Source organism: Carlito syrichta, unplaced genomic scaffold (assembly GCF_000164805.1).
Source record: "Carlito syrichta isolate Samal-C Ts95f unplaced genomic scaffold, Tarsius_syrichta-2.0.1 Scaffold296304, whole genome shotgun sequence".
In the NCBI taxonomy this organism is placed as follows: domain Eukaryota; kingdom Metazoa; phylum Chordata; class Mammalia; order Primates; family Tarsiidae; genus Carlito; species Carlito syrichta.
Genome location: NW_007240400.1, coordinates 407,100 through 434,736, shown reverse-complemented (window position 1 = coordinate 434,736; position 27,637 = coordinate 407,100). Strand labels below are relative to the sequence as shown.

General features: G+C 39.4%; 1 protein-coding gene across 3 annotated transcripts in view; it reads right to left on the bottom strand.

Moving 5' to 3' along the window:
- The window catches only part of PLPPR1 (phospholipid phosphatase related 1), a 331,759-nt gene that overhangs the window by 4,617 nt on the left and 299,505 nt on the right, over window positions 1-27,637 (bottom strand). For all 3 annotated transcript variants that reach the window (XM_008054538.2, XM_021710637.1, XM_021710636.1), the window contains 3 exons: window positions 10,909-11,159; window positions 7,408-7,584; window positions 1,865-1,996 (listed from right to left, as the gene is read on the bottom strand). In XM_008054538.2, coding sequence (XP_008052729.1) covers window positions 1,865-1,996; window positions 7,408-7,584; window positions 10,909-11,159 — 560 coding nt within the window. The remainder of the gene's footprint in view (window positions 1-1,864; window positions 1,997-7,407; window positions 7,585-10,908; window positions 11,160-27,637) is intronic.

The following is a 27,637-nucleotide window of genomic DNA, read 5'->3' as shown; positions in this document are numbered from 1 at the left end:
GGATGGATACATATATCCATATATATATTATCATACATATGAATATGAATCATTTATCTTTGAGTAGCAGTTTTTAAAATCCTGTTAAGCACTTCATTTTGCAATTTAATTAGAGTTCCTCAAAAATAGGGCCTGGACATCTCTAGGCCTGGTCAACTATCAGTGGTCCTGAGGATGAAGATAGGAAGAAATCTGGGGAAGGCATTAGACAAGGGTAATGCTTGAGCAGTATTGGGTGAAAGGATGGAGTACAAAGGGGGTGTTCTTAGGATATTTAGGGACAGCATTTACAAGGACATAGAGACTGATGTTTGTGGAATTCGGAACATACTTTTTGTTTCCTTTTTAAATTTGCCTTTGTCTTTAGTTACTTCACCTCAAAAATAGGGATGATCACTCTGTTCTCACTTGGTACAGGAACACAGATAGAGATGAAAAGCTGGAGAGATTCTATTTCAACATTTCATTACAAGGCATCATTGTGTAACTAATTTATCATTCAACCTGTACCAAGAGGCTGAATATAATTTTTTCAATGTTTTATTTCTAATGAGACCAAGTTGAAATGATGACTTTAATACAAGTTAAGGGACAGTCCTACATATTTTTTCCAAAATGGAGATAGCTTTACTGTGGCTTTTTTTTTTTTTTGCGGTTCATTAATAACAATAGAAAGATTTCATTAAAGGTGAAAAAACTTAGGATAGTTTATTTTAAGAGATGTCTGATAGTTAATAATTTTTAAATAGTGAAAAATATTATATTACACTGATATGAAGCACATGATAACTTCAATAGGAAATAATTTGCTTTTCCTTTGCACTGTCTATAAAAATGGCTTAATAAGGAAATGCCAAATAATAATGATTTTAAGATAGGCTGTTATAGAAAATAAACACTTTAGTAGGAGTTAGCTGCCTGAAAAAGGTAGCATTCTAATAAAACTCTGTTTTATTATTAGTTGTCCGCATCTCTGTCTGCTTGAAGAACTCCTACTCATCCCAGCTCTCCCACTAGCTAGCTATGTGGCCTGGGGGGAGTAATTTCACACCCCTGTCTACAGTATTCTCATCTTCATCTGTGAAATGGGAACTATAGTATCTATTCAATAGGGTGGTTGTTCAAATAGGAATATATTTGTAAAGCACCTAGCAACTGTCCTAGGCCAAAGTAAATACTTAATACCATCTTTCCAGGCATGTATCAGTTGGCAAGTCTTCATGGTTTTCCCTTGACAGAGTAGATTGTTTTCCTTCATTTCTATTCACATACCATTTTGTGGACCTCTGATTCAGCATGTCATATTATGGCTACTCACTTATCCCCATCTTTCCTAATCATCTCTGAGTTCTTTGAAGGCAAGATTATTTTTTGTATCTTTGGCATGATACAAGGTCCTTTTGTAGAATAACAGATAAGAAAGTACAGCTGTATTGAATTTTTGTTACAAAACATTTAAGAGGACATTTAGTTATGACTTTTTAACATCATCCAGTTCAACTCATTGAATGTAACACAACCTTCTTATTTTTAAATATTGCCTTAGTTGCTAAATCAAATCAACCTTTTATGCAATTAGTTCAAATTTCCTAAGTACAGTATTACATTGGAAGTCAAAGTATCCTGAAACAGCTGGAGTATAAGTTAGACATTACTAAGAACTTCCTGAGGATTCATTATTGCCAATCCTTAGAATAACTACAGAACTAACTGGGGGAAATAGTGAAGACTCCTCTCTTGAGGGACTTTACGATCAATGAATTGGGTTTTTATTGATGATGGCTAGGTTCGGTGGATTGATTTACCTCTTAAGGCTACAGGTTTAAGCCTGTGGGTTTGGTTTGCTAAAACCACTTTACTATACCTGTGCACTTAAGGTTTCCAGAGGGCTTTCTATCCTTGGGAAAGCCATTAGGGGTACTCCACGGGGATCCTCAGGTTTGGGTTTGGAAGGAGATCCTTGCGTTCCTTTAAAGTTATGAACCACACACATTCCCTGCAGGATGAGGGGGAAAAAGAAATTGGGGTCAGACTGCAGCCATCAATGCCTAGCACCTGAGAGGGTAGCAGGCCTTTCCTTAGAATATCATCACCATAGTGACCTTTTTTCTTTGAGGGAGGGGTAGGGACCACAGGAAGCCTGAGGCATGGCCAGGGTGTCTGCTGATCACATTCTAAGTGTTAAGGAAGCATCTGATTAGTCACCAGATGGTTAGTGATAGTCAATCCCCATTAAACCTGTTTTCTCACCCGTAAAATAAAAATAGCAAGACCTACTCCATAGATGTGGAATGATTACAGACCGATGAATGTCAATCACCTCATAAAAATAACTAACATTTACTGAGAGCCACTATGTGTCTGGCACTGTCCTGACTTCGGATTTTTTCTTATTTAACCCATCCAGCAATCTTACAAGGCAGGTATTCTTATCTCCAGCTCAGATAAGCAGGCACAGGGAAGTTAGATAATTTGCCCAAGGTCACATAAAGATTTAAACTCCAGAGACCCTAAATCACACCCCTGTACTATTCTGCCTCTTAACAAGTGCCAAAAAAATTGCAAGTACTCAGTCCATGTTAGCTGGTCTTTAACTCCCCCTTTGCTGTTCATCCTCAAAGTGTGACTATTTGCTTAAAACTAAATAACTCATCACTGGCAGTTTTCTTTTGTTGCTTCCATTTAAAAGCTTTCCCTATCAATTACTACCTACTTGTCTTTGAGGGCCCTTCATAACTAACTGCTTTTACTATTGTCCCTGCCCCTTTTGCCCAAGGAGAGCATATCTGCCTCTTTCCATACTTTTCTTTCATTGTCCTGCATCTTTGTTTTCTTCATCCAGTGTCTTTGAATCTTTTTGTCACCCTTCACACCCTGCGGGACATTAACATAAATCCTCTGCCTGGGTCACCTCCATCTCATTCTCCAGTTCTGCTTTCCCTTCCTCCATTCAGGAAATGGGAGCAGGGGAAGGTGTGGGAGCTATGGAGCTGAGAGACCCGGGACAGATTCTTGGCTTAGTGGTTGGGTTGCTATTGGGCCAGTTACTTATCTTTGAACCTCACTTTCCTCATCTGTAAAATGATGGATGCAGATATTGTCGGGGTTGACCCAGGAGCACTTGACTCGATATATATAAAGCATAGGGCAGGTGATGCTTGCCCAACTAATAATGTTCTCCCCCTTTCCCCACATGTTTCCTCATGGGAAACACAAATATGCAAAGCGATATTGAACATATACAGAAGACATGCTGCCATTCTCAGGTTTTGCTCTTCTCTCTTTTTCGGTCCCTTCTCCAAGTCTCTGCCTTGGATTGCCTCCAGGCACCTCCAGGACATCCTTCCCCTCCCATTTCCCTGCTTTGTGTGTGTCTGTGAGGTGTGTACACGTGCATTTGTATATACAGGCAGGGTGGTCTCTCTCATGCCTTAGTAACTCAGCAGATCTGGGTCTTACGCTGAGATTGTTTGTGGGAAAACACATTTTGACATTCATTGGGAAGTCACTTGAAAGCAATAACAGACCAAATAGTAATTGAATAATAAAAAAGCAGGACTGCAATTCATGGAGAGAAAACAAGTTTAATGTTAAAGCAGAATATGGGGCTTGAGCAAACATGAAGGCGTCCACAGATATTGTCCCACAAAGCTCTCATATAATTGCTTGGGACAGTCATCTCTTTAACTGGAGATGGCTGGCTCTAATTCTGAGGAATGGCAAAATTGTTTGGCTCTTCTTTTGAGCTCAAGCCTTTATGTATGCACCACTGATCTCTCTTTGAAACTCCTCTCTTCTCTTCAAGCCAACTGTTTTCTTTCCTTCTTTTAAAAAGCATTCCTCAGGAAGGGTAGTGGAGAGAAGAGGGGTAAAGAGATGTTGCTTAATGGTTACAAAAATACAGTCAGACAGAAGGAATGAGATGTAGTGCTCGGCAGCAAAATGGGGCAACTATAGTTAATAATTTACTGTATGGGGGGATCCAAAAGTTCCTGGAATTTATTGATTAAAAAGTTGAGTATTTATTCTTACATGTTTAAACTTCAGTCACTTTCAAAGTACTCTGTTTGATGCAACACACCTACAAGATGTTTTTTTCCACTACTCTCAGAACGGTTTTTGAACTTGCCAATTTTGCACTTTCAGGGTTTCTGCCGTTTTTTTTTGTTTCACCTCTTTCACATCTGCAAAACGTTTCCCGTTGAGGACTTTTTCATTCAGGGAAAAAAACAAAAAAAATCACTTGGGGTGAGATCAAGTGAATAGGAAGGGTGAGGCCTGGAGGTCATGCTGTTTTTTGGTCAAAAGCTGCTGAACACTCAGTGTGGTGTGGGCAGGTGCACTCGTAAATCACCCATCATAAAATGGGGAAAGGCATCGAAAGAATCTAAAAAAAAAAATTAACTGAACTTGAATGCAGCCTCTCACAACAATGCTACCTGGTACATTGATACTGATGGATTCCTAGAACACTTACCTAGTGGGGGAAAACTTTCTTACAAGGGCTGACTCTCCAAAATATAATTCTGGGTTTTTTTGGGTCCCTCTCATATACTTCAAAATAACTAGAAGAATAGACTTGGCATGTTCCCTTGTAAGGAATATACATATGCACCCCCTGAATCTAAAATTAAAAACAAAACAACCAGAAAAATACAAAGAGGCACAGGAGAGTTTTGGGGGGGGTTTAAAAAAACAAAAAATAAAGTAATCATAATCGTTTTAGTGATGGATATCCCTATGACCCAGATTCAATCATTATACATTGTATGCTTGCATCAAAATATCACATGTATGTGTATAATTACTATGTATCCATAAAAATAAAAAAGAGACATTCCTCAGTAAATAGCCCTAATGAGATATTAACATCTCAGGATGATTCCAACACTGCTTTTTCTGCAACCTCACCCAGATAATTTGCATTTCAGTCTTTCATCTTTCACTACAGAAAGAATGCCTGGATTTAGTCAAAACAAGCATATCTCATTTTATTGCACTTTGCTTTATTGCACTTCACAGATACTGTATTTTTTAACAAATTGAAGGCTTATGGCAACCCTGTGTCCAGCAAATCTATTGGCACCATTTTTCCAGTAGCCTACTTTGTGTCCATGTTGGTATACTTAGCAAAAAGTGTTTTATTTTCTTATTTTTAAATTTTTTAGTTGGAGTCTCACCCTGTTGTCCAGGCTGGAGTGCAGTGGCACACTCACGGCCACCGCAGGCTCGACCTGCTGGACTCAGGGGATCCTTCCGCCTCAGCCGTCCAAGTAGCTGGAACTATAGGCACGTGTCACCATGCCCATCTAATATTTTGATTTATTGTAGAGATGAGGTCTCACCAAGTTGCCTAGGCTGGTCTCGAACCTGTGAGCTCAGGCAATCCTCTCATCTCAGTCTCCCAAAGTGCTAGGATTATAGATGTGAGTCACTGCGCCCGGCTGCAAAAAGTGTTTTTAAAATTAAGGTATATATATTGTTTTTTTTGGAGACAATGCACACTTAATAGACTACAGTATAGTGTAAGCATAACTTTTATATGTATTGGGAAACCAGAAAATTTTGTGACTAGCTTTATCGTGATATTTGCTTTATTGCAGTGGTCTGGAAACAAACCTGCAACATCTCAGGTATGTTTTTGTAATTTTGAATTGGGATGGGGCTTCCCATTCAGTGTTCTCAATAAATGTGAGCATTTTCTGTGTGTATCTTGGCAGGTAAAAGTTTGAAACCTCTGAGTTAGATGTTGGGAGAGCAGGGAGGAGGGCTAGGAAAAGGAGGAATTGAGTCATACGACTATGAAATCCATCCATGTATAATACCAATCTTGATAGGACTTGAACCAGAAAGGGCAGAATAGGAGCAGGAGGTTGTTCAAGACAATGGTGGCTTATTTCTCTTTTGGCAGGCTTCCTGAATATTGTTAGGAGACTCATATTATGTACAACATGTGATCCTCCATGCCTGGTGATTTGCTGTAAATCTTTCTGAGCCTATTTTAAATCCTTGAAGATAATAAAACTCTGTACCTTTGAGGTATGCCCAGGCAATGAAACACTATATAGTAATACAAAAAAAAAAAAAAAAAAGAATGAATTATTGATATATTCTACAACGTGAATGAATCTCAATTTTTATGCCAGGTTAAAGATACCAGAGAAAAAATGCCTGTTATAAGATTCCATTTATATGAAATCCCAGCAAAGGCAAACTAAATAGAAGATCACTGGTTGCTTGGAAATGAGGGAGAAAGAAAGCGTGGGAGAGAAGGCTTTATGTCAAATCTACCAAATTTTATACTTTATGTGCCATTTATAGTATGCCTAGTGTACCTCAATAAAACTGTAAAAGAAAAACAAGACAAAAAAGAATAAAAATTAACTTTCTGTTCAAATTAAACACAAATTAAGGAATTACCTAGGTGAGTACATGGCCAGGTCTCTATTTGAGAAAAACATCATCAGCCATGTAAAGAAAAAGAAGAGTTTCTTCAGGAAGATATGTGGTTGAGAAAGTACTTGTCATAGAAATAAGATTCCCAAGGAGCAGATTCAGATAATAGCAGAGGCCTTTAAAAAGGTGTAGATGTGGTTAGTTTTAGGGTTTTTTTGTTTTTTGTTTTGAATTGGAGTCTCACTGTGTCGCCCAGGCTGGAGTGTAGTGGCATGCTCACAGCCACTGTAGCCTCCACCTGCTGGGCTCAGATGATTCTTCTGCCTCAGCCTTCCAAGTAGCTGAAACCACAGGCAATGTGCCACCATGCTCGGCTGAGTTTTTGATTTTCTGTAGAGACAAGATCTCACCATGTTGCTCAGGCTGGTCTCGAACCCCTGAGCTCAGGTAATCCTCTTGTCCCTGCCTCCCAAAGTGCTGGGATTACAGGCATGAGCCACTGTGTCCAGCTCAGGGTTTTTATATTTCTGTGTAGAACACGCTACTTTGGGACCAGAGTTGAGTTTCTTAGGATGCTGGAGAGGAGGCTGCTTGCTTCTACCAGTGCTCTTCAGTCTCTGTTTTTCCCTCAAGCAACACTTCTGCTCCCAATACCCTAAGAACCAATATTTAAAGAAGATTGGTTTGAAGGTATGCCAAATGATTAGTTTGCCTGGCCCCAATCCCAAACCCAGTGTTGAAAGAAGTAGAGCCAGTTGTCCTTCCTGGGGCCATCCTCTCCCTGACACCTAAAAAAATATGGCCAATCCTATTTCTGAAAGGTGCTTTGAAATCATTCTTGCAGCAAAAGGACACATAATACTTGGAGGATAATTGCAACTCGCAAGGTTGGGACAAGAGGAACACAGGCTTGGACTATGAAGTCTGGGACATCTGCCCCACCGTGATCTCCAGCTGCCTTGCAGAGGGCACAAGAGGAAAAATTTTTGGCACAGAGGGAAGCTGACCTACCAGAAACAGGGCCACAGCAGTGCCCAGGATGAAGCCTGCGATGACATCCGAGCAGTGGTTCCGATACTCTGAGACCCGGTTGAGGCCTGTCAGGAAGGCTGTGCAGAGGGTCCCAAGGCACAGCACTGGCTTGGCCAGCCGACTGCTCTTTGTCTTGATTGTGCTTGTAATGTACATCTGGAATGGGACAGAGGCAGCCTCCTTGTACAGGTGCATACACATGCATGCACATACACAGAACACACAAAGCAACGCACCAGCTAGTTTTCCTTGAACAACGTCACTAAACTACTTAGCAAAAAATGTAGGTAGGAAACTTGTGCAGCAAGAACAATGAACAAATGCACATTCATTGGTCGTTTGTATTCTAGTGGGCATGTGAACACAACTTAGAGTGACACGAGGAATGACTACATAACAGTAATCAGATTCAGACCATATGGTTTTTATGCAACAAATTAGAAAATTGTTTGGGGAATCTGAGAAACCAAATAAATCTATGAGAATGAAGTTCTGTGGTGGAGAAGACCAGGTAGGTGAGTGACCGTACATTTCACTTTAAAAATTTTTTTTATTTTCAAGATGTGGAGTACAATTCAGGGTTAGGCATACAAATGTTATTTTGCAGGTACCCTTGTTGATGAGGTGTGTCCCTCCCACATTTCACTTTTTGTGTTCTCCAAGTTAAATACAAGGTGTTGACTGATTAGTTGATGGGCTGAAGTAGAACTTCCTAGCCACTGTGTCGCGCAAATGGGTTTCAGTTGTGCTGGGAAATTGATTCCCATGTTTCTTTGGGGCAGCTGTGATCAGCTCCATCTGTTCATTTTCTCCAATGTGTCTTAAAATATTAAACGTTTCTATGTGTGGCACGAGATACCGAAGGTAGGGAAGACACGAGCTGAGCAAAGAATGATGCAATTTATGACATCTGAGATGTAGAGTGTTATGAGTTGATTGCGAGGAGCTGAGTAAGACTCAAATTTGACAGACTTGATTAGCAAATGCATCCCTAGTGGTCTGGAGTTAGGAAGATGTGCCTCTCAAGTAAATATTGTTAGATCATCTTTGGTGATGATTATGAGTCACCACTAGAGGGAACTATTGATCCACCATTTTTTACACGTAATGAAATTAGCAACCCTGAGAAATCATACTGATAATTAAATTATAGCCTACTTGTATAGTGTGTTTCTATAGCCTGAGTGCATATAAGTTCAAATAGGTGCATTTTACAGTATTACAATGGAAATTGTTAATTTCCTAGGATGATGCTTCAACATTGGTGTAAATACAGGAAGATGGGAATCTCTTCTATGTAACAGATGCCCTACAAAACTGTGGTTAGATCAAAGTTACATAAATGATAGCATGTTATTTCACTATTCTGAGACTGTGTGAGAAATATAACTTAAATATATAAATATACTTTATGTATTTTAGTTTTTTATGGCCTTATATTGTTTTCGAATTACATCTTTTATAAATTGTCCTCCATTAAGAGCATGAGCCTGTAGTTAGTATTCTTCACAATATTAACTAGTACTTAGGAAATTCTTGTTGAGTGATTTCTGAAAGCACTTAACATGTAATAGGCTCAGAAAATGTGCAATTGGAATCTCATATCAGGGTTTATCTGATTATAGTCTGTGAGGCATGACTTGAATTGGATTATATTTGAATCCTTGAAAACATGTGCTATGGCAGTATCTCCGCTGTGTGAGCAGATATTTACTTCTATCTTGCCAAAAGAAGTTTATGCTTCATTTGATGATAAGGCAGTAGTTTATTATGAGTAACAGATTTACTTTTATAATGGCATTATAAAAATTAATTTCACACAGCAGTGACTTGAGTCTGATAAAAATACAAGAAAAGGCACAAGTTGCTTTGTTTTACTTAGGTTCTAGATAATTTAGGACAAATCAATATTCTGAAAATTAGAAAATATGGTGAATATTCCAGAGGGCTTTCTTTGTTTAAAAAAATACTTCCATAGAGGATTTTTGTTTGGTTCTTTTTTGTTTGACTTTTGTTGAAGCAAAGAAGTTCAAGTTACAATTTAATCTGTTTTGCAAATTGAGGCTTCTGTGTTAGTTGCATCCGTGTTTCTTTAATGTGAGAGCAGCTGAAATGATTTATCATGTATTCATTAAAGAGTAGGTCTAAAAGAAATAACTATGAAGACATATTGGATAGAGGTGATTGACAAATGGACCTTATAGAGGTGATCCTGTAAACAAGACACAGAAGCACGACCTGCTCCTGGTTGCTTTAAAGAGAATATGCAGCAAATTATTGTAAACTCTACTAAATAGACCACACCTATGATCAGTCATCTTTTGTTCACCCTGAGGGCGGTGGCACTGACTCTCTTCCCACAGGCAGAATGTGCCACCTGCAGTTGCCTCAGGAGCAGTGAGGCAGGGGAGCATCTCCCCTGGGGGGTGGGACCAAGGCACACTCACAATGTCTGGGAAGAATGGATAGATTGAAAGGGGTCTTTCCTCTGTCTTTTCCCTTCCTTACTTTTCATTAAGAATCACTAGGCTAGTCATATTCCAAACATAAAATGAGCTGAAGTAAGAAAAAGGGGTATTTTTGGCCAGCAGTTTTTTCTCCACTGGTAAATGCACATGACGTCACGAGTGATGTTCTTTTATCGGCATGCAGAGTCTTTGAGCTGACCCCTATACATCTGCATTCTGAGTTCTAAGGACGCTTGGGCCAGAGAAGGGTGAAATGAGGTTATTTCAAAGTGGATGCAGCTAAAGACTAAGAAAACAAGAGGGGCATCGCTGTTTTTCATTTTAAGATGTGGTACGCACTTTAGGTTTCCTTTGTTACTAGAGCAAAACAATTAAAAAAAATAGAAAATGATACTCCCAGTGGGGCAAAGGCTGTGTGATTTGGGGAGCAGTGAGAAGTGAACTTTTAGGTGTTGAGATTCTTTTAGGATCACCTGTCTCTCCTAGCAAAGTGATGGAGAAAAGTGTCAGAGCAAAGGAAAGCTGTGTATTTATCCTGGGTCTGCATGTTGCTGAGTGGCCATTTGTATAAGGTCCACACTTGCAAATTTGTAGTAGGTGTGAGAAGGGAGTGCTCTTCTGAAACCAACCAAAATGTTGGCAAAGTGTGCTGTTGTGAAAGAATCCAAGACATGCTGCCAGCAGCCTGGGTCCCAGCTCTGATGTATAATATGTCCTTTATTATTCTCTGGGCCTCAGCTTCTGCATTTGTAAAATGGGAGGGTGTACTTGGATGATTATTAAAACTCTTTCCATAACTAATACCCTCTGGCCAATCAGGATAGTACATTGGGATATTGTGAGTGAGGTGAGGGTGGGGAGATATTTTATCAATAGCATAATACAGTATAGGAAAAGCATGTTGTGCATGACTTTAAAAATCACTAAGCTGAATGAGGGTGGGGAGCACAGAGAGACACACATCCCAGCAAAATTCAACTTGGAAGAGACATAGCCAGACACACACACTCACCGTGGCATATAAGGCGGAGTAAATGCTCAGAGCAGCGTGTTTGGAAGGAAAGGACCTTCGAGCCTTTTCTATCACTTCCAGGTCTCCGGTGCAGATGTTCCCGTTGTTTATGAACTGTTGGTGCCCTCGGCAGTCTGTACTGGTGTAGTTCGGTTTGCATACGGTCAGGAAGTATGGCGTTAGGTGCCCAGTGACCACTTGTCCAGCATTTACAAAAATGTCAGTAGCAAAAAGTCCAAATGCAAACACACCTATAAGAAGATTTAAAATAATTAGGAGTGGTGACATACCCCGTCGACTTGGTGTTGCCCCTAGAAGGAAACAGAGTAGTGAGAGCCCATGATGACCTATCAGAAAGACCTAAGAGCTCCCCAGAGTATCTTTCCAGGGAGTGGTGTCTGCTTCCCAAATCACCATGTCTTCCAAATTGATGCAAACATCCTACTGTTAGCATGTTATTGTTTCATATAATTAATTTAGAAGAAGCACTGTCTAGTAAAAATAATTTGAATTTTGGAGTATATAGACCTGGGCTCTAGTCTCACCTTTAGTGACTCATTCATCGCATAAGTTATTTATCTTCTTTGAACCTTGGTGGGGGGTAGTTTGGGGAAATTAAATGAGATATGTGCAAAATACCTGCTATGGTATCTACTTTAAGTAATCAGCATCGTTCTCTTTCCTTTTATATATAATATGTTCTCCCAGGTTCTACTTAGAAATGCAAATGCTCCTAGGAGGAGTTATTTATAACACCATGGGGTGGGAGAGTGAATGTTTTTAGCGAGTTGTCTCTAACAAAGAAAAAGATCCTTCTGGTAACCTTGATTGAACTAGATGCTTCATTTGATGTTAGAAACAGAAAATGAGGATATAGGGGAGGTGCTAAAGACAAATGTTGCTTATGTTAGTTTCCTATTGTTGCTGTAACAAATTGCCATAAACTAAGTGACTTAATAAACCACAAATATATCCTCTTAAAGTTCTGGAAGTCAGAAGTCTGAAAAAGGTTAAACTCAAGGTGTTAGTAGGGCTGTGTTCCTTCTGAAAACTCTGGGTATAATCCATCCCTTGCCTTTTCCATCTTCTAGAAGTTGCCTTCATTCCTTGTTTTATGACCCCGTTCCAGCAATTCTTATCATTCTCACTTCTTCCATTGTCATGTCTCCTTTTCTGCCTCTGCCCCTCCTGCCTGTTTCTTATAAGGACCCTTGTGATTTTAGTTGGTCCATCTGGATAATCCAGGATAATCTCCCTATCTCAATTTCTTTAATCCCACCTACAATTCCCTTTTGTCATGTAAAGTAACACATTCAGTTTCCAGGGATGTGGCTATCTCTTGACAGGGAATGGGGAGCGTTACTTTGACTTTTCTGTTTGGCGGAGAAACCCTGTGTAGGCTATCCTTCCTGGGTTTTAACTGTTCTCTGGTAACTCGGTGGCTCAGCCTGTAATCCTGCGCCTTTGGGAGGCTGAGGTGAGTGAATTGCCTGAGCCCGCGGGTTCGAGACCCACCTGGGCAGGCGAGACCTCATCTCTACAATAAATCAAAAAATTAGCCGGGCGTGGTAGCGCACGCCTGTAGTTCCAGCTACTGGAAGGCTGAGGCGGAAGGATCGCTGGAGCCCAGCAGGTCGAGGCTGCGGTGGCCAGGAGCAGCCACTACACTTCAGTCTGGGCGACAGAGTGAGACTCCAACACACAAAAAAAAATTCCACAGAATCAGTCCCAACAGGCTTAAACATAGCCTCAACAAGTTTGAAAGAGAACATAGGAAGTTTTGTTGTAAATTATTTCAAAGCCTGTATATTATGTCTATACATTATCTGTTAAATACATGGAGGGAGCCTGTGTAGAGTTGGGGTACTTCAAGTCACTTGAAGAAACAAAGATATTTCAAATGCAATCAAAAGAGAGGCTGGCAAGGGTGGGAGGCAGCACTAACCCTTGTAAATGTCAAGGATCTGCCATAGCTTCAATTAAATGTTGCCTCAATTTTGATTCCCACATTCATATGTCCCGAATCCACAAATTGTGCTGATTTCAGCACGTTAATATATGACAGCAGAAGTGAGGACAGATTTGGCTGAAACCTTCATCCGGTTTTCATTTTGATCTGTATTGATTGCTATAATTTCCCTTTTGGTGGCTTTGCCAGAATGTGCTTTATCACAATGAGGACTGGCTTTTGTAATAGCTTCAGCTGGCTCACACTCATAGCGTCTGACCTCTGAGAGTAAGCATCCATTGATCATTTGGGGCAGTTTTCACCCCCAGGTTCTGGAAGTCTGAATGGTTAAACATTTTCTACGTCTCAAGCAAGAGTCTCAAAGAGTAGGTCTCTGACTCTTTCAAGGGGCAATCAGTCTGTTCAGAAATACTTTTCCAGGAAACGATGGTAATTTATGGTTTGGAAAAGGAAAAGTGACAGCATTTCCTTCTGGCATTTTAAGTGTTTCCAATTAGGGTGGTTTTGTTCTTTGTGAGGTGGGGGGTTTCTAGGCTCCTTGGATCAGTGTCTGAAGTGTCATTTCCACAATTGCAGTAATTCTGTGACAGCCCCATCCTGAAACCGTGGAAAGTGGCTTTCTCCTCTTCTATCTGCCTCCTTTGGTTTATGTCTGCTTCTCCCTGTGGCTTAATAAGCATCTGCTTTTCCAATACTTCATCTGATGTGTTTGATCTGGCTTTAGAAGGATACTACTTCAGCCTGGGGAGTCCACCTGTCTGGTGCAGGTCACACCAACAAAGGGCTGTGGAACCTACATTGGTGACTCATGAACAATGTCAGATCATGCATGGCTTTTGTAAAGAAATTCAAGTCAATCCTCTATTATTTAACACTGAGCTTCTTGTGTGTAATTTTTACAAGTCTCAGAAGCAAAATACAGCTACTTTTGCCCTTAGAGTAAAGGGAAGCATCATTTCAGTTTCCTGTATGATTTGAAGATGTTTTCAAAATGTCTATGTATCCTAGCTTGGTGTCTAAAATTCTTTCAGTGAGATCATATTTTTGAGACTTTCATAGACACCTTCTATTCCTGTGGCTCCCTATCCCCAGCTGGCTCTATGTATTTTCTTTCTTTCTTTTTTTTTTTTGAAAGCAGGATTTATTGAGAGGACAGAAAAGCTCCCATAGTGGGAGGTGGCCTGAAGGGGTTTCCCAGCTCTTTGTATTTTATGGCTCTGCTCCCTCAGTAGTGGTCCTTGCTTGAGGGGAACCGAATGCTTCTGAATGGATTTTCAAATTTACAGCAGACACAAAAGTGTAAAAGTAAAGCACTTTTGATTTACCAGAGATATGTGCTGGAGTCACTTGCTGTTGCAATTGCTGTTGCTTTGTTCAGAATTCTGAAGTCTTGGTTTGGAAGATCAAAAACTATGGCCTAGAGGATGAGATGACTGAGTTCTAAATCAACCACAGCAGGGAGGATGCCAATATCACACAAGGGAGGTTATACAGCCCTGCCTGGTCTGGCTAATGGAGTGAACAGGAACTTCTAGCCTCCCAGCTCTCGCTGGTGTCAAACCTCAGGAACTGGACACTGAACATCTTCAGAGTGATCGTTTTTGGAAATGCAGAGGAAGGGTGCCCCATACCTCTCAGAGTGTAGCTTGGAAGTCCTGCAAACCTCTTGGAGAAGTTTCACATCCAGCAAGACACCAGAGCAACAGGGTGACTATATTAGCAATGGCAGAAGGAGGGTCAATTTAGTTGAGAAGAAACTTGGAAATGGGACAAGGAGATTGGTATCTGCTGATGATGTTCATGGTCAGGTCATGGTCATGATGACATGATTAAGGAAACCTAACCTTGCCTCTTCTTTGTGTCCTAAAAGAATTTAACTGATGCATACTGGGCTGGCCCAAAGATGAAGAAACAGGAAAATGGAGGTGTTAAAGTCTCATTTTTTTTTCCTTCAGGGTTTTACCTGGGCCCCATCTGATCTCAGACAGGACAGCGTTGGACAAGTTAGGATATTTGATCTCTAGTAGTGTAGAATAAGGAGTGAAAATCTGTGATATGGTTCTTCTATGGAATTAATGCAAGGCTCTAGTCCTTTACTCCACCAAGAATGTAGTAAAACAGTGACATAACCAAAAAAACACGCATGGTAGGATCTTTGAAGCCACTGCTACTTAGTCTACTGGCAAACAATAATGAGGCTCATCCCAAGACACCTTCAGAACTGGGAAAAATATGTAACCGTACTGCTCAGTGCTGAGGAAGGCTCTGTTGCTATCCACATAGTAGGCCTTCACTAGGAAAGCTAGACCCAGGTAAGACAGCAATCATTAGTAGGGGCTGGTGGAATGAACGAAGAAAAGACCACATTCCTTTTAATCCCAAAGAACTTGGGATCTTGAAGGCCAAGTGTTCTGTACTAAATTATAAATGTGTAATTTTCTAGTTAAAAATGGCACTTTGCCGACAACCTCTGGTGGATTATCTCTCAACTCTCCACTAAAGTATACATGATGAGAGTCGAAAAAGATAGAAATTCATGATAACACTGAGAGTTGTGACTGATGCCAACCCACAGGGGATCAGTGACAAGTGTCCCCTGTTGATAACCTACTCATGGAGTATGTTTAATCCTCTCCCTCCCTCCTCCTCACCCTCCCTCCCCACCACACACACATACAGTTTCACCTCATAGCAAACTCAAACTTTTCCTCAAAAGACAGAAACTATAGGCAAAAACCTGGGCAAAGGTTTTCTTTTTCCCCTAGTGTCTGGTCCCTGACTCTGAGATTTAGACTCGTTAGAAAAATAGGGTTTCTGTCTCTCCATTGGATGAGTTCTCTCTGAATTTGCCCACAGACTGTCTCCTTTCTTAATTTTTTCCTAAGTGTATTTAGAGAGACACTCCCAGACAAGAGCTAGGCAGGAGGTGACGGGGCACAGACATGAGCATTTTGCATTCTGAGAGGACTAGATCCATACTCTGGAGAGTTGTGTCGGATGGCTACTGTAGCTTTGGGTGCACTCTGCCTTTATAGCGTACCCACAAACTAAGCCATGATAATAGGAGGAGATATCAGTTCATTGGGGCTGGGGAGCTCTGGCAGAAAGCTAGTAACGAGGGATTGGATTCAGGGCTGTACACATCTGTTCTCAAGCTGTAGCTCTGAAGAGTGGGCCAAGAGCAAGTCATACTTCTACCTGTTGGTGAGCACTTTGTTTGGGTAGGTCCTGCCCCGCCCAAGAGTGAATAAGGAGAAATAAATAGTCACGTATCAAATCGCAGCTTGGAAAAATACTCCTATTTTGAACGAGTACGGTACTGTTAATCTTTTCTTTCTTATTTCTTGTTTCAGTAGAAACTTTACACTTGTGTGGATTACTCAGTAATGTACATTTTACATTAGAATTACTTAATATGCAAGCTTTATAAGAGCCGGTAACACATTTATTTTTTTCTCATCATCATATTCCCAGCACTTAGTATCAAACTTGGCCCATAGTATAAATTTCATCAATATTAGTGGAATCAAGGAATGAATCAATTTAGAAAAGAAATTTTAGAGAAGATTAACAGAAGAAGAGGCTCGAAGAGCATAGAGACTTGTCCATATTTTCTAATTCATGTTGGTGTCTCACATACCTGATTCTAGAAAACATAGGGTTGATATCAAACCATTTAACATATAAATTGTAGGGATCATGTCACCTCATAGACTTTACAAAGTCCAGTATAGTGCTGGATGCCTAGAAAATAAGATCAAGAAAAACTTAGACTTTATAAGTGTCTCATGAATTGCGAGATTTGTAGATCATATTTTGGAAATCAAAGCATTCTCTATTTTCCCTGCAAGTGAGAATGGAAAAAATAACCTTAAATTAGAGTAGGAAGATCTATACTATACACAGGACAGACTCATTTTGGAGATACTTGGGAAGCACAGGGAATCGAAGTCACTGACAAGTACAGTTTACATAAAGATGCACATCTTAGAAATGTCCCCATTTCTGATTCTGAGAAATGACAATAATGTCAGTTTAAATATTAACACCGCATATGAAAGCATGGCTCCTACAAATTTTCATGTGGGGAAAGTAGCACATGGAACTTTAAAAAAAGAAAAGAATTGTGAAAACGACATAAAAGCAAGTTATCTGGGTTAAGTAACTAACAACACACTGCGTCTCTGTGTAAAGGGGAGGGGAGGGAAGCTACTTATCTGAGCTGCAGCTTGTGGCCACCCCCCTCCACTCCCTCCTTGCTCAACATTCCTTATCTAAAACTGTTAAAAGAGGACAGTTCTTTTGTCTCCGTATGGTAAAATGATGCCATGAAAGAAAATTCAAGAAGTGGCATGTTGGCCAAGCTCTGTGGTTCAGCCTGTAATCCCAGTGCTTTGGGAGGCCGAGGTGAGTGGATTGCCTGAGCCCGCGGATTCGAGACTCGCCTAGCCAACTTGGTGAGACCTCATCTCTACAATAAATCAAAAATTAGCTGGGTGTAGTAGCATGCACTTGTAGTTCCAGCTACTTGGAAGGCTGAGGTGGAAGGATCGCCGGAGCCCAGCAGGTCGAGGCTGCAGTAGCTGGGAGCATGCCACTGCACTACAGTCTGGGCGACAGAGTAAGACTCCAACTCAAAAAAACAAAACAAAAAAAGAAGTGGCATGTTGTGTGATACTGAGAATGCTCCAACCTTTTCTCGTTAACCAACTTTGTGAGTCTCTTTGTGGGAGCTTTTCTACCACAGTGCCCACAAAAAATGAAGAAACCTGCTCTCACATCAGCTTCTGGACTCTGTTTTGGTGGGGAAAATAATGGGAAATCTCATCCCACACAGACATGTACAAGCAGATGACATGGGTTCACCAACACTGCCTTCAGAATACAGGATGCAAGGAAATGGATACAGTTATTTTTTTGCTTTTCCTTTTGTCACATCAAGACCACTAACTGGAAAATCTCAATGGAGAAAGCAACTCTCCACTACCGCCAGTATGCCTTCAATACTGCTATGAAGTTAGTCCTTCAGGTAACAACAGTTTCTTTAGAAAAAGGAAAAATGGTAAAATGTTTTCTGTTTAACATACTTCATTGAAACTGGAAATTTCCTATGAAGATAATTTATTTGGAGTTATCATGTTTATCCCATTTCCTTATAAGGATGTACTGAGCTGATGAGATGTTTAGATATGACTGCCACCGACACTAGGTGGTAATCATTATAATAAAGATAGTGATAGCTAATACACTGCATTTAATACATAGCAGGTACTGTTCTAATTGTTTTGCAATATTAGTTGACCTAATGCTCACTACCTCTATGAGGTAGATACTATTACCTCTGCATTTCACAGATGAGGAAATTGAAGCACAGAGTGGTCAATTAACTTGACCATGGTCACACAACTACCAAGTAAAAGGACCTGGGATTAGAAACTAGAGTGTACAGCTTCAAATACTCTTAATCAAAATTCCTTAAGCTTATTTTTCATATATTAAAAAATATGGGTAAGCATCAGGCTTTGAAAACACTTTAGCTTACAAATGACATCTACACTGAGACATCACACAGTCACTAAAATTCAAAGAGACTGTTGTGCAACTGGAACTTGGATACGGTCTTTATGGGAGTGTCAAATGATATGACCTTACAAAACTGGCGGTTTCCTATAAAGTAAAATGCACACCTACCCTATGACCCAATAATCCCATTTTCAGGTTTTTACTCAAAAGAAATGAAAATGTGTTCACAAAATTAAGACAAAACAAATAACACTTTGGTTTATGTTTGGTAGCATATACACACACACACATACACACACACACACACACAGGCACTAAGAAGAAATAAGGATTTATAGCCTGTCCCCAGTGAAATGTATTGAGCTTGCCACAATAGAACAAGAATTCTTCAATTTTGTAGTAAACAATTTTCAAACAAGAATATAATGGAATATGATAGGTCACGAAATAAGTCACTTTTCTCATCACTTTGGCAATGAATCTGATTTTTTTCTAGTATAAAACAAACACAATTGATGCAAATTAATCCATTTTCATTAAGTATTATTACTTTATAATTCAAAAAATTTTCTGACAAAATTGAATACATCAGTTCCTTGGATAGTAAATTTCAGCAGTTTACAGAACAAGAATATTGTAGTCTATTTTTCCTAGAGAGTACAAACACCAAAGACTGACAACAGTCCACTTGTCTTGATTGCATGGTTAAAATCACAATAACAGATTTTATTTAAATCAGATGGAACCTTAGTTACTTCATCTGTAAAATGGGTTTTAAATAGTCCCCACATCATGGGTTTATTATTCAATCATATAAAATAGCTTTAACACTATAAAAACACTGTAAATTGTGAGCTGTATATCAATATTAGTTGTTATAACAGGGAAGTCATTATAAATTGATTATAAAATTATTTTTAAATGGAGGCAAGAAATAGGAAAACTATAATTTAAACAACCTAAAACATACATTCGGTGCTGTGTTATTCATCCTTTGATTTAATAAAATACTTTTCTCAATGTGATAAAAATACCCTGCATTTGTCTTTATTGAAATCACTCATTGTAAGTGAAGATGAAGGATAATTACTTAATAAAGATGATGAGTAATCCACTAGAAAGCCCCCAAATATTTTGACAAATGAAAGGGCAACAATTACTTTTTCTACTTTCTCAGCATAAAATTACAGGACTTCTTGACAACAGGTTTTTATCTCAACAAGATAAAACCTTTTTCACTCTCCTTCCACAGGACAGTTCCTTGGGGCTTTGTCTCTCCTACGTCTGCCTTCTTTTTCGCCATCTAGCCTCGAAATATCTTCTTCTCAGTTCCTCCAGGCAGTGTAATTCCAAATGCTGACTGATAGGAAAAATCCTAAAAGTTTTCCTAAGTGATAACTTCAACATAAACTGGAATGGAGGATGTGGAAGCTGATAAGTCGAGAAAGGATACCCTGGATTCAAACCATATGTGGGGAGAGGAGTGTATCTGCCAAGGAACCTAAAATCTGGACTATCAGAGCCTGAATTTTCAGAGGGCTTCCAGAATTCCTCAGGATCTGTCCTTTATGGTTTCGCATACATAAGTTTCCAGAGCTAAAGCTGGTGATCTGAATCTACTCCCATTCCTACCACAAGACCAACATCAAGCCCCCATGGGCAGCTGCCAGCTCTGCTGATGATTTACAGATATTGATCTGGTGCCATTGCCCTCTGCTTGGTGCATTTCCTAACAATTTATGTTATGTTCTAATGTAATAATTTAAAAATTTTCCAAAACACATACTAGTTTAAAAAATCATTATAAAAAACTTTGAAACTTCTCTTTACTAAGTGATAGTCACTTCATATGTTCAGACAGTATTTCCATGCCTCACTGTGCCTAATTTTGTATATAATATCTTGTATAACAAAGGTATTCCTCTTTTTTTTGAATTGGAGTCTCATTCCGTCATCCAGGCTGGACTGCAGTGGCACGCTCACGGCCACACCAGTGTCGACCTGCTGGGCTTAGGTGATCCTTCCGCCTCAGCCCTCCAAGCAGCCAGAACCACAGGCACGCAGTACCACACCCAGCTAATTTTTTGATTTATTGTAGAGATGAGGTCTCACCAAGTTGCCTAGGCTGTTCTTGAACCTATGGGCTCAGGCAATCCCCTTACCTTGGCCTCCCAAAGTGCTGGGATTATAGGCTTGAGCCACGGTGCCTGGCCCTTCTAACTTTTTTTTTTTTAATTATTTTTTTCTTTATTTCAATAGCTCAGAGGGTACAAATAGTTTTTGGTTACGTGGTTGCATTGTATTGTGGCAAAGGAGTCTGGGCTTTAAGTGTAGCCACCATTCACACCTATGCACTTTGTAATAGGTGACTTTTTGTCCCTCTACTTCTTCCTCTTTCCCTTCTGAGTCTCCAATGTCCAACATATGATTCTCTGTGCCTTTGCAGATCCTTAGTTTAGCTTCCACTTATAAGTGAGAACATAGCTTTCTGTTCCTGTGTTATTTCACTTAGGATAATGCTCTCCAATTCCATCCAAGTTGTTGCAAAGGACATTATTTCATTCTTTTTGATAGCTGAATAGTATCCCACAGTGTATATATGCCACATTGTAATCATTCATTGATCAGTTGATGTGCATTTAGGTTGATTCCACATCTTTGCAATTGTGAATTGTGCTGCAATGTACATGTGAGTGCAGGTGTCTTTTTAATATAACAACCTTTGTTTCTTTGAGTAGATACCTAGTAGTGGGATGTGGAGTTGCTGGCTGTGTCTCCTCTTTTTTTTTTTTTTTAGGTCTATTAGAATTTGTTTTATAAAGCTGGAGGCTCTGGTGTTAGGTGCATATATATTTAACATTTTTATTCTTGTCGGGTTGATTCCTTTATCATTATATGTAATAATTATCTTTGTCTTTTTTTACTGTTGTTAATTTAAAGTCTGTTTTATCTAATATGAGAATGGCTACTCTTGTTCATTTTTGTTTTCCATTTGTATGGAATATTTTTTCCCCCCCCTTTATTTTCAGTCTATAGGAGTCTTTGTGTGTTAAGTGTTTCTTGAAGGCAGCATATATTTGGATTATGTGTTTTCTTAATCCACTCTGACAGTCTATACATTTTTTAGTGGGCATCAAGAGAGCATTTACATTCAGTTATGATATGTGAGATACTATTCCATTCATCATGCTGGTTGTTATCTGATTGCTTTATTTTTCTCTATTGTATTGATATTCCATAAGGTCTGCAAGCTTTTTTTCAGCATTTTTCTACTGGTGTGTTTCAACCTTTTGTTTCACTACCTAGAACTCCTTTGAGTGCTTCTTGTAAAGCTGGTCTAGTGGTGACAAATTCCCTCAACATTTGCTTGTCTGAAAGACTTCATTTTTCCTTCATTTATAAAACTTAGTTTTATGGGACACAAAATCCTGGCTGGCTGTTATTCTGTTTGAGGAGAATGATGATTGGGTCCCAGTCCCTTCTGACTTGTAGGGTTTCTTCTGAGAAGTTTGCTGTTAGTCTGATAGGTTTACCTTTGTAAGTTATTTGATGCTTTTGTCTCACTGCTCTTAAAATTCTTTCACATTAACTTTGCATAACCTGATAATTATATGCCTTGGGGATGACCTTTTTGCATTAAATCTTCTGGGGGTTCTTTGGGTTTCTTGTATCTGCAAGGCCAGGGAAATTTTCCCCCATTATTCCCTCAAATAACTTCTCTAATCCTGTTTTCTCTTCTTCCCTAGAACACTTATGATTCTTAGGTTGAACATTTTACATAATTTCACATTTCTTAGAGAACTTTTTCCATACTCTTGATTGTCTGATTGGGCTAATTTGCAAGATATCTTCAAATTCTGAGATCCTTTCTTCTACTCATTCTAGTCTACAGTTAAAACTTTCCACCGTATTTTATACTTCCCTAAATGATTCTTTTTTAGAATTTCAGCTTTTTTTAAAAAAATGAAGGTGTCTATCTCTTTGGAGAATTTTTTTCACTCATGTCCTAAATAGTTTTTAAATTTCTTTATGTTGGTTTTCAACTTTCTCCTGAATCTCATTGAGCAATTTATAATCAGCCTTTTGAATTCTGTTTCTGGAATTTCAAATATCTTATTTTGATTAGGGTCCATTGCTGAAGGGTTAGTGTGGTCTTTTGGTGGTGTTGGAAAACTCTGTTTTTTGGTTTTTTTTTTTTTGTCAGAATTATTTTTCTGGTTCCTTCTCATTGGGTAGTCTATTTCTCCTTATTTGAGGTTGGCGGGACTAATGTAGGTACTGTAGGGGTCCCTTGGATATATATAGCCTTGGTGTGATGAGTTTCTCAATTGCCAGCTATGGTGGTGCTGTGCTGGGTACCTGAACACAGGTTCAAGGTGTCCTGAATGGCCAGGGTGACTTGGATAGTGGTGTTAGCTGGGGTTGGGATTAGATCTTCCCCAAGTTGAGGTATTATATCGCATGTGATGAGCTGTGTTGGAGGTGGCACTTATGGGAGAGAACCAGCTGTGATGGTGCCTGTGGGCTTTCTGTGTGTGTTACTCAAAAGAAGTGCCCAGCCTACCTAGGCAGTTGGTGGGGCTGTGAGTATTACCCAGCTCTCTGTTTTGAGCCTCTCAGGCAGGTGTGGAGGAAAGATGCCTAAGCTCCCTACCTGTGTACACTCTTGGCTACTCAAGTGGGGACTGGGAAAGTGCCCCTGGTCACTGGGGTAATGCTGCTGTGCAGAGCGGACACAAAAGAGTTTACCTTGGGAGTAAAATGTTGCTGTGGCAATGAGCCCCACTCAGCTCTTACCTTAGCCTCAGGAAGTCTACTTTGGGAATGTCAAAATGCAGCCAGTCTCAGGGCCTCAGGTGTTCTCATGGCAGCTCTCCTCAGCCAGGAACCGGCTACTACCTTGGAATTTGCCCTTGGGGGTCATCCTTTCCCAGACCAGTTAGAAAGCAATTGCTACCAAAGGTTGAGTTCCTGAGATATAGTGGCTAGAATGGTTCGGGGCTTTTGTTTCCTGCACCACTCCATGTGGATTTTGACAGAGCACAGCTGTGGGTAAGGCAGTTTCTTATGAGGGACTGGAGTTCTACAAGGTTCAGGGGCCCTTCTGAGCCCATGGCAGGAACACAGAATTTCTGAATTCCCCCCACTCACCTTTCTCACTTTCTGGAGGCTGCTTGTGGTCTGTAATGATCCAGGTGAGAGTCTGGTTAGCTCCAAACCAGGTTGTTTGATTTTTCTTTTCTTCGCACAGTGTGGTTATTATTGCTTCTTTGATGAGTCACGAGGATGCTGCTGGTCCCATTCCTCTCTGAGTGCTAAGGAAACTCTATCTTGGTTTACTCCACAGGAGAAACACTCTAGCTGCCTCTCATCAGCCATCTTTATCAAAATTTTTCCTATAACTTAAAAAAATTCTTTGAAATACCCTTGTTTTCTTAATCCTTTATAGCAGTAGTTCTCAGCTGAGGGTGATCCTGCCCCTGGGGAACATTTTTCAATGTTTGGAGACATTTTTGATTGCCATTAGTAGAGGAAAGGGTGCTACTGGCATATGACAGGTAGAGGCCAGTGATGCTACTAAACATCCCACAATGCACAGGGCAGTATCCTACTCCTACACACAAAAAAAGAATAATTTGGCTCAAAATGTCAGTAGTGCTGAGAGTGAAGAACACTGCTTTATAATAATAATAAGTGTCATAAATTTGCATTGCCTAACGTGCAAAGTGCTAGAAAGAGAGTTTCTTTGCTCAGTTGGTCCTTTTATTGGAATCCAGTCTCTAAACACTCTTGCTAGGGCGTTCTCAGAAAAAGGAGCACTTGAGTCTCATAGGACTCACTAACTTTCTTCTCGATAGTTAGGGTAATTAATAGAGTTCTGGGCTAGGAGTATTGTTTAGATCTGTAGTATTCTGGTTCACTGAGGATGACATTCCAAGGGGAATAGATTCAGTCTCTGCACTGAGCAAAGCAACCAAAATCAACCTCATCACAATTTCTTGATACCTGAGCAGAGGTTGCTTCCTGGCTTTTTAGGCCAACCATCCCACCTTCAGCATAGTTCTTTCCCACTGCACCCTTGAATTTCAGCCAGGAGTCCAATCCTGATCCCTAGTAAGAACTTAAGTTTCCAAGTCTGGTGCCTTGGCTACTCATGGGGTCCAGAAAATGGAGGTCCATTTTTTCCTCTAAGATTCATCCTGAGTTTCTCCTCTTGACTTGTGTTCCTGAGCTTCAACTATGGTTCCTGTTGCTGAGTTCTAGAAATATCTTCATCTTCTTATAGGTGCACGTTGTTCCTTGCTCTTGAGTTTTTTTTGTTTTTTTTTTTGGTCTAGACTCATGGCTCAGAAACAAAGTTGGGTGTCTGGGCACTGCAACTTATTTTTAGACTACCTGGGTGGGTCGAGTTTCCTCAGTCAGCATGTATAGCTAGACAAGTTTCCTGGGATTGTCCCTATCTTGAGTGTTCTGTCCTGCTGTAAAGTCACTATTGCCGGGCTCGGTGGCTCAGCCTGTAATCCCGTGCCTTTGGGAGGCTGAGGTGAGTGGATTGCCTGAGCCCATGGGTTCGAGACCCACCTGGGCAGGCGAGACCTCATCTCTACAATAAATCAAAAAAATTAGCCGGGCGTGGTAGCGTGCACCTGTAGTTCCAGCTACTTGGAAGGCTGAGGCGAAGGATCACTGGAGCCCAGCAGGTTGAGGCTGCAGTGGCCGGGAGCGGCCACTGCACTCCAGTCTGGGCGACAGAGTGAGACTCCAACTCAAAATAAATAAATAAATAAAGTCACTGTCAACTCTAGACAATTCTCATTGTATGACAGCCTCCCCTCTTTATTTGAAATTGCATATCTGCTCCCACAAGCTCCTTATTTACTTTCCCTAGTTATTTTCTCCATAGCACTTATCTTCTAATGCTATAATTTACTTATTTATTTTGTTTAATGTTTGGCTTCCTCAACTGGAATATAAACTCAATAAGGGAACATACCTTTCTTTCTATTTGGTTCACTAATATATCCTCAATATCTTAGTCAGTGCCTAGCATATAGTAGGTGCTCAATAAGGTTTTCATTGAAGGTTGAATGAATATGACCAGCCCACAGCCTATACTTTAAATACAGATACTGAATGCAAGTAGAAATAAACTAATTAAATCAAATAGTCTCTTTTCAAATAAAGTACATTTAAAAGACTTTCAAAATTAAGAAAGATTTTCTAGTTTTCAGAAAGGCTGACATTGAACTTGTCTCAGGGTATCAATTCTTACAACCATAAAATACCATGACCTTTGAAACTGCATTTAAAATATTCATGCTTCATTTAGACCACACTTAATTTATGACAATCAATTAATGTTACATGAATTATCTGTTTACCATGGCACTTTCTATTTTGTCCATTGCTACCTCATCCTTGGACCTAACCTAAATGGCAGAAGTCTTAGTTGGTATTTAATTAAATTTTTATTAGAAGTAATAATGGAACAACTATGTGACCCCAAGTAAAAAGACCATAATAAGTAGCTTCTGGGAGACAGGCTATTTTAGGTGTTAATAGTCTAATCTTGGCATATTTGGATCCGTTTTTTTCATTAACTTGAAAGAAAGTTATTCAGGAAAGGGAAGTTAATTTAGTTTTCCTTCTATATATGATTAGTCTACTGTACTGTCATAAATTTGCATTTGAATATATCAAAAAACCATGAAATTCTAATGCTTCCAATTCATTATTTTTAAAATATTAAATTAAAAAGTTACTACTTAATAGTTCGTATTTACAAGAATGTTTATCTGTGAATATAATTTAACTGAATCTTAGAAGTTTGGGGAAAAATGTGGACTTCCTTATTTAGTCTTTGCTACTAAAAAAGGAATGCAGGGGTTATCTCTCTTGAGAACGTAAACCTGTGTATTATTATAACTATGCAATTTGATAGCAAATGGGAATGGTTTAAGAAGGGAAAGGATTAGAGAGAAATAAAAGAGGAAAGTGAGAAGTCTAAATACCTGTTATTAATTTGATTGCATTTACTTTTATGAAGTGCAGGCCAAATTCGTTAGTTCGGCTAGTTCCTTTTTCTTCCCTTCCCATATCGTGTAAATACAACTTGAGAAACTATACAATGATTTAGAAATGAGTAGAGAAGTTTAGCTATGAGGCTTTATACTTAAAGCCCCGGAGGACAGGTATCCTTTTTATAAAGGAAAATCTTGGAAAAAAATTTTTGTTGGATCTGTGAATCAGAGAATTTAATTCTCTCTGTCAAAGTCAACACAATTAGCATTTGCTAAAGAAGGAGATGGTTTGATTTGGTTGTTTTCTCTTTGACTTTACTGTTTGTGCCACTTTCTCATTTAAAACTTAATTTGGGTCTCTGAGGGTGGAGAAGGGGCTACCCTTCAAGTCTGCCATACAGACTAGAGAAGACAAAGAATTGGAGTGCCAAGGTACCACTTTCAGCTCTCCGATCCACATTGAAGGCCATGTTAGAGAACTTGAATGTCTTTCTGGATAGCCTTTATTTTGCCACCCACCCATTAAAAATTATCTTTACTCTTTTTCTGATTTTAAAATTGTACATGTTCATGATAAAAATTAAAATTACAATAGAAAACAAATATATATTTGCCCCATTGTCCCACAACTCAGGAGTAAAAACAGTCAACTTTTGGTGTATTTTCCTCAGTCTCTTTCCAAAGGTCACATACACACAAAGACACAAATATACACTTATATAATGTTGTATTCTTTTTATTCAAAAATAATTATAGATTCATAGTATTTTGATTTTTCTCATAACATTGTATCATGAATATTCTCCTTTAAAGATTCTTAATATCATTTTCTGAGGTTGCAAACTTATGGTGGCAGCATTACTTTAAAAAATATATATAAAAGATATTTCTAATTTAAATTATGATAAAATAATTTTAGTTCATTAAATTAAGCTACATTTCTGATCATTTTCTTAGGTTTTTTTTTTTGGTGTTTTTTTTTTTTTTTTTTGAGTCAGAGTCTCACTCTTTCGCCCAGGCTAGAGCATAGTGGCAGCCTCCTGAGTAGTTGGAACTACCGGCGTGAGCTACCATGCCTGGCTAATTTTTTGACTTTGTTTTTGTAGAGACACGGTCTTACTATATTATCCAGACTGGTATCAAACTCCAGGGCTCTAAAAATCCTCCCACCTTGGCCTCCTAAATTGCTGGGATTACAGGCATGACCCACCACCTT